This window comes from Camelina sativa, chromosome 4, assembly GCF_000633955.1.
Source record: "Camelina sativa cultivar DH55 chromosome 4, Cs, whole genome shotgun sequence".
Lineage (NCBI taxonomy): Eukaryota > Viridiplantae > Streptophyta > Magnoliopsida > Brassicales > Brassicaceae > Camelina > Camelina sativa.
Genome location: NC_025688.1, coordinates 22,722,396 through 22,728,952, shown reverse-complemented (window position 1 = coordinate 22,728,952; position 6,557 = coordinate 22,722,396). Strand labels below are relative to the sequence as shown.

The 6,557-nt window shown below is 39.3% G+C and overlaps 3 protein-coding genes across 7 annotated transcripts in view; 2 read left to right on the top strand and 1 right to left on the bottom strand.

Annotated features, from left to right (window-relative positions):
• LOC104781904 (urease accessory protein D-like) overlaps window positions 1-320 on the top strand; it is a 2,813-nt gene extending 2,493 nt beyond the window's left edge. The window contains exon 8 of the mRNA XM_010506700.2: window positions 203-320. Within this exon, the coding sequence (XP_010505002.1) occupies window positions 203-319 (117 nt within the window). The 3' untranslated portion in view covers window position 320. The remainder of the gene's footprint in view (window positions 1-202) is intronic.
• On the top strand, window positions 526-2,755 carry LOC104781902 (pentatricopeptide repeat-containing protein At2g35030, mitochondrial-like). The gene has a single exon (XM_010506695.2). It carries the CDS (start codon window positions 571-573, stop codon window positions 2,485-2,487), a length of 1,917 nt encoding a protein of 638 aa, XP_010504997.1. The 5' UTR covers window positions 526-570; the 3' UTR covers window positions 2,488-2,755.
• Window positions 2,847-6,557, bottom strand: part of LOC104781900 (UDP-N-acetylglucosamine diphosphorylase 2-like) — a 5,577-nt gene continuing 1,866 nt past the window's right edge. The window contains exons 2-15 of one of the 5 annotated variants that reach the window (XM_010506692.2): window positions 6,349-6,403; window positions 6,109-6,260; window positions 5,411-5,450; window positions 5,139-5,231; window positions 4,939-5,054; window positions 4,775-4,849; window positions 4,617-4,656; window positions 4,444-4,526; window positions 4,273-4,350; window positions 3,994-4,137; window positions 3,748-3,815; window positions 3,557-3,671; window positions 3,296-3,452; window positions 2,847-3,161 (exon numbers count right to left, since the gene is read on the bottom strand). In XM_010506692.2, the coding sequence (XP_010504994.1) occupies window positions 3,064-3,161; window positions 3,296-3,452; window positions 3,557-3,671; window positions 3,748-3,815; window positions 3,994-4,137; window positions 4,273-4,350; window positions 4,444-4,526; window positions 4,617-4,656; window positions 4,775-4,849; window positions 4,939-5,054; window positions 5,139-5,231; window positions 5,411-5,450; window positions 6,109-6,260; window positions 6,349-6,403 (1,314 nt within the window). In that variant the 3' untranslated portion in view covers window positions 2,847-3,063. The remainder of the gene's footprint in view (window positions 3,162-3,295; window positions 3,453-3,556; window positions 3,672-3,747; window positions 3,816-3,993; window positions 4,138-4,272; window positions 4,351-4,443; window positions 4,527-4,616; window positions 4,657-4,774; window positions 4,850-4,938; window positions 5,055-5,138; window positions 5,232-5,410; window positions 5,451-6,108; window positions 6,261-6,348; window positions 6,404-6,557) is intronic. The other 4 variants (XM_019244902.1, XM_010506690.2, XM_010506691.2 and 1 more) reach the window with 4 other exon arrangements.

Here is a 6,557-nt window from a genome sequence, read left to right as displayed (position 1 = left end):
TGTCTGAACAACTACAGATCTCTTATGGAGGACGTTCTAGGAGACAAAACTCTGAGTCAAGCTCTCGTAATCGTTTCATGAAGCCAGAGTTTATAGCTTCTTGCAGCAGTTTCGGCCATGAGGTTAATATCAGTAAACTTTTAATTGAAGAGATTCAAATCCGCATAAATGGCTAATCAAAGTTGGTGTAAATATTTTGTAGGGAAAAGGAGTTGTGATTCGAATAGCTTCTGATTCTACAGAGTCTGTCTACAATTTCTTGAGGCAACAATTGGCTGTGCTTCAACCACTTCTTGGTCAAGCTCCTTATGCTTGTTGACTCTCTCTTCTCTTCTCTTCTTTTTTTTTGCAACTCCACTCCACTCTATAGACGTAAAAGTTATACATTTGTTTTTCCAATGCACGAGTTCGATTCCCCAATTTGCAAACTTTCACATATAATTTTGTAAATATTTCATATGACCACAAACGCAACAGACATAAAGACTCGCTTCAACACTACTTTGTCTTTTTTCTTCTATCGACCAAAACAAACAGTAAATAAGATCACTTTTAACCATCTTCTAGCTGATGCAATCTCGCGCATTGTCGCACCTGCGAAGTTACTACAGAAGATTATTATTGGTGTTTCCCGTATCAGGCCATGAACGATCCGTGCAAGTATTTAATCTCGTTCGTTCGATTTGCTCTTCTTCTAGCCATATACATAAAAGGGAAGGATATAGCTCGAATTCGCGTGTGCCACGACTCGAATGGCTGATTGGGGAGCTTTGCAAAGAAGGTAGGATTGTAGAAGCACGGAAACTGTTCGACGAATTGCCTGAGAGAGATGCGGTCACATGGACTCATGTGATTACTGGGTATATTAAGTTAGGAAATATGAGAGAAGCTAGGGAATTGTTCGATAGGGTTGATTCTAGGAAAAATGTGGTGACTTGGACTGCCATGGTTAGTGGGTACTTGAGATCTAAGCAGCTTGTTGTAGCTGAGATGCTTTTCCAGGAAATGCCTGAGAGAAATGTAGTTTCTTGGAATACTATGATCGATGGGTATGCTCAGGGAGGGAGAATTGAAAAAGCCCTGAAACTGTTCGATGAAATGCCTGAGAGAAACATTGTTTCCTGGAACACGATGATTAAAGCGCTGGTGCAGCGTGGGAGGATAGATGAGGCGATGAATCTATTCGAAAGAATGCCTAAAAGGGATGTCATTTCATGGACTGCTGTGGTCGATGGTTTGGCAAAGAACGGTAAGGTAGATGAAGCGAGACGGCTTTTTGATTGTATGCCGGAGAGAAATATCATTTCGTGGAATGCTATGATCACGGGTTACACACATAACAATAGGATAGATGAAGCTGACCAACTCTTTCAAGTGATGCCTGAGAGGGACTTTGCTTCATGGAATACGATGATCACAGGGTTTGTACGGAATGGGAAAGTTAACAGGGCGTGTGTTTTATTTGACCGGATGCCTGAAAAGAATGTTATTTCCTGGACCACGATGATTACAGGATATGTCGAGAATAGAGAAAACGAAGAAGCGCTTAAAGTATTCTCAAAGATGTTAACGGATGGTTGTGTTAAGCCTAACGTAGGAACTTATGTGAGCATTTTAAGCGCCTGTAGTGACTTGGCTGGGCTTGTGGAGGGGCAGCAGATTCACCAGTTGATATCTAAGTCGGTTCACCAAAAGAACGAAGTTGTGACTTCAGCGCTTATTAACATGTACTCGAAATCCGGTGAACTGATTGCTGCTAGGAAATTGTTCGATAATGGACTGGTATCCGAACGGGATTTGATATCATGGAACAGTATGATTGCGGTTTATGCACACCACGGGCATGGGAAGGAAGCAATCGAAATGTATGATCAGATGCGGGAACACGGGTTCAAACCTAGTGAGGTGACCTATCTTAACTTGCTGTTTGCTTGCAGTCACGCTGGACTGGTAGAGAAAGGAATGGAGTTTTTTAAGGAGCTTGTGAGAGACGAGTCACTTCCTCTGCGAGAAGACCACTATACGTGTCTCGTGGATCTCTGTGGTCGTGCTGGTAGACTGAAAGATGTTTTAAATTTCATCAACTGTGATGAGGCTAGGCTATCAAGATCGTTCTATGGAGCGCTTTTATCCGCTTGTAATAATCACAGTGAAGTGAATATTGCTAAGGAGGTGGTGAAGAAGGTATTGGAAACAGGGTCGGATGATGCTGGGACTTATGTGTTGATGTCTAATATATATGCTGCGAGCGGGAAAAGGGAAGAAGCTGCAGAGATGAGAATGAAGATGAAGGAGAAAGGGTTGAAGAAACAGCCGGGTTGCAGTTGGATTAAGATCGGGAATCAGACGCATCTTTTTGTTGTTGGAGATAAGTCACATCCTCAGTTTGAAGCCTTGGATTCGGTAGTATCCGATCTTGGCAACAAAATGAGGAAGAACAAGAACATGACTTCAGAAGCGGGAGAAGATGAGTTCTTGGTTATTTGAATTCCTTCTGCATACCGGAGAGGTATTCAGGCTCTTGGATTGAGATTGGTGAACTGAAATAACCAATTTATCCATGCCATTTGGTGTTGGCTAAACAATTCAACTGCCCGAAGTATCAAGACGATAATGAAATGATATGACAAAGCTTGCAGGATATTTGTTGTTTGTAGTTGAAAATGCAAATTATAGATTACCATTTTTTTGTCTGATTCGATCCTGTACCATTTATACCAGTTAGTACTGAATACTAATTCGTTTGTTCTTCCTTCTATAAGAAAGTTTGGTGGGTCAATTTTTGTTAATAATGCATTTCCTGTCAAATTCGAGACCTGGTAATAGATTACTCGACACAAATTTAGTAGAGCTTTTTAACTTCAAGATGTCTGGTAAATAATGAAGAGTAAAGCATCACAATTTTGAAGATCTTCACCACTGTTACAATAATGACGAGTGCACATTTTAAAGAGATTGACCATCTTCGCCGATAACAGTTCATATATAGAGAACCAAAACACCAAATAAAAAGGGAGAAGATGGCCAAATTACAAGGACAAATGAGAGAAAGAAAGAAGAATATTAGAGGGAGATCTCACATGGTGCGTGAAACGTTCTTCCCCGACAAATCGCTTCTAGATTTTCTCCCGCGTACGAGCACAATGGTGACACTTCCACACCTATTTGGTTTTAATTTGGTAGTTTCAATTTAGTTTGGTTTACTTGGTTTAGGGCCTTGGTTACTTTACCCACACCACGATTATTGTAGTAAAAAAAAAGTCAAATGAATAGAAGAGTGGGATGTGCTCTTTACCAGTTGCATATAAAGGAACGGAATGTGTTAGAAATCCACCAGCTGCTATGACCCAACGTGTGTGCAGCCGTAGAACCAAGAGTCTCGCACTTTCCGGTGTATCAAAATTCGACCCATTCGCGTTCTTCACAGGAGCAAACTCTTCATCCCGCAATACCTGCAAAGACAAGAAAAATCCGCAGAAAAAAATGAGATTCAAACAATCATGTGAATCTCGTTTTTGATGTGTTCAAACAATATACCAGTCTGACATAACAGTACCTCGAAAAGTGCAGTAGAAGGAGCATAAGGAAAGCAATCGAATATGAACTGTTCTAGTTTCAGTCCCTCTGTGAAGCCATTTATAGACGGAATCTTCTTCTCCGCCAAATGGTAACTGCAAGAGTTTTCAAATCAGTTACCGAATATGTCAAAATGTTCTCATATTCCGTGATCAGTAAAAAGCATCTCACACGCTGTCTTTTTCCAGCCCATTCGCAACTTGATTAAGGAAATCTAAAGTGAACATGTGTAAGCACACCTGCAACGTTTTGACATACATTAGGAACTTGAACACATAGCCACTTCCATAACAGCACTCACTGTTCTTACAGGTTTTTGAAATAACCAATGTCTAAGTTGCATAGAAGTGGAACAATAGCGATAATGCCAGAAACAATGGTCATAGTATAACTTAGAAAGCCTGTAGAGAAGTTTACGTTACTCCAGCAAAATTGAAGACGTCCTGTTTGTTGATTAGTTGCAGAAGCCATAGACTGGTCAAGCTCTGTGTACTCAACTACAGTCAGAGGCCCACCTTTGCCCCTCCTTACAAATACTCCAACCTTTTCCTGTGGATATGCCTGTTTTCATAACAACATGCTTTTCGGTCAAAACTTGACTGTGATTTGGCTCAGGAGAAACTCATTGCTGGAAAGTGATTCATTTATGACGATTAGCTTGTCGAACCAACTAATTAGAAAGTTCTCTGGATATACCTTGCGCACTACTTTTGCAGCAGAAGCTGCACCTTTGTCTATGAAGTATCCCAGAAAAGTAGGGTCAGCTACTCGAACCTGATTTCCAAGATTCTTGTTTATTGTTCTAATAGTTCGAGAAGAATCGAGAAAGTGCACGAATAAAGACTTGAGAGCACTGAAAGAGCTAACCAGAACATTGTCAACACCATAGCAATCCACATACTTAATCCCCCTCGAAGCCATATCTTCTAACAACCTTGACGATTTGAGAGCTGAATAAACATAGAAAAAGTTGTGATAAACAGAAAATGCTGAAAATAGTATTTCCTATAACTAGAGAAGAAGGACTAGAGAATATATACCTGCATAAACTCCCCCGTTCCCATCCGGAGCCTTGGCTAGCTAGTCACATAGAATGAAATTCATAAGGCCAATGTCTTTTTAAGTATAAAAAGTAACTGATTATAAACCTAAAGAACCGGCGTCTAAGCTTATTTCAGCTTGCTTTGAAGACACATACACTGAAAGGTGTTTCCATGATAAACTTGCCATCCTTTGAAATGCAAGGCAGGGTTCCTTGTTGGAAAAAGGTGACCTGCAGAGAGCGGGATAAATATTGGTCTCCGCACACAAGGAAGAAAACAATAGAAATACGGAAAACGTCACAGCTAAGAACCCTCTTACTTGTTCTGGCTCAAGGCCAAAATACTTGCGACTCTCGAAGAATTTCTGTGTTGGTTCATGAGTAAATGGACTGGTCATTATATACCACTGTATTGTAACTGGGCGAGTTGAACCTGCTGCAGGCAAAATGTTATGTGAAACAAGGTATTAATAGTAGCATAATTGTAAGGAACAATAAAACGCAGAGTTGTGAACTTTACCCTCACTCATTGCCTGAGCAGCAAGTCTTTGAACACACAATATCCTCTCAGCTTGAATCTGAAAAAGTGACTTCCCAGATGGCAGTCCGATATCTAAAATAATAAAACTAATCTAGTAAGGTAACAAAAGATAGAGGTAACAGTAAACATATAAATGTTATAGAATATGTGGCATTTGCTAAAATAAGAGAATTTGAACTTGCACAAGGCAATATGCAACAATATATAGAAGACGTACGGCAAAAACAGAGCTGAAAATGAGAACTACTTACTATAACACCCTTTGGGATCTGAACTTCCAAGTCTTGTCCCCTACAAATTTTATTTTTGTAACCAGATCATTGCATGAGCATTTGCATTTCTTTCAATGAATGTACCAACAATCACTACAATGTGGATCAAAGAGCCAATCAAAACCTATACTAAAGTAGTAATTCCCCTCTTTAATCTTGTTCAATTGGTCAAATATATCATACAATTGCAGGTAATTACACTCCCATCAATACCAACAGAAAATTATTCTCAAGGTATTAAATGCTAAAGTAAATGAAAAGAAGATAACAAGATCCTATAAAGCATCTTTAAGGTCACGTGATAACCATTCTCTCTCATGATAAGGTGGTTCACACTATCTAGAAGAAAGCACCGACGGGTTAGATTTTTTAAAAGTAGTCATGATTACTACTCATATAAAGCCTTTATGACCACACTAATGAAAATAAATACTTTTCAGAGACTTAGCAAAGTAACAGAAATCTATAAATTGCAATTATTAGAGTAGGTATCACGCATTATTCCAACATCATTTCAGCAATCACACCACCCCAATTCCAACCATAATCCGAGAATCATTAAAAACCTTCTCAACAATCTTTAGAACTAACCCAAGTAAAGGACCCCATTAAAAGCCAGATCAATATGTTTTGTTTCCAAAGCAACACAATATTACTGAAGGAATAAGTAAAGGTACCTGTCCACCAGATAAAAGCACCACACCCAATTTGCCTTCGTAGATAGCTTTCAATCCCATTCTCCACCATTTGTCTCTGTCTTCCTTTGTTCTTTCCTCAACCGTTGACACACAATTCTCCGGCACCGGTTCTGTTGCAGCCACTGGCAACCCTAAATAAGTTTAAATTAAAACAGAGGTCGATTAATTCTCTACATCAAAGAAAAAATTTGGTTTGAGGGTCAGTAGAGAATGATGAACCTTGAGAGTGAAGTGAGCATCTGGTGATCCGATCTATTCTTGGAAGATCCAAATTCTGCAAGATGAGAGATAACAAATCACACTTAAAATAACCTAAATCAAATGCGAAATTGAGACAACGATTCACAGTAATTTGCAGGATCTTCAGCTAATTTTGCTGAATTAGAAGAGGAATATTTAAGATGAAAAAAAAAAAAAAAAAAAAAAAA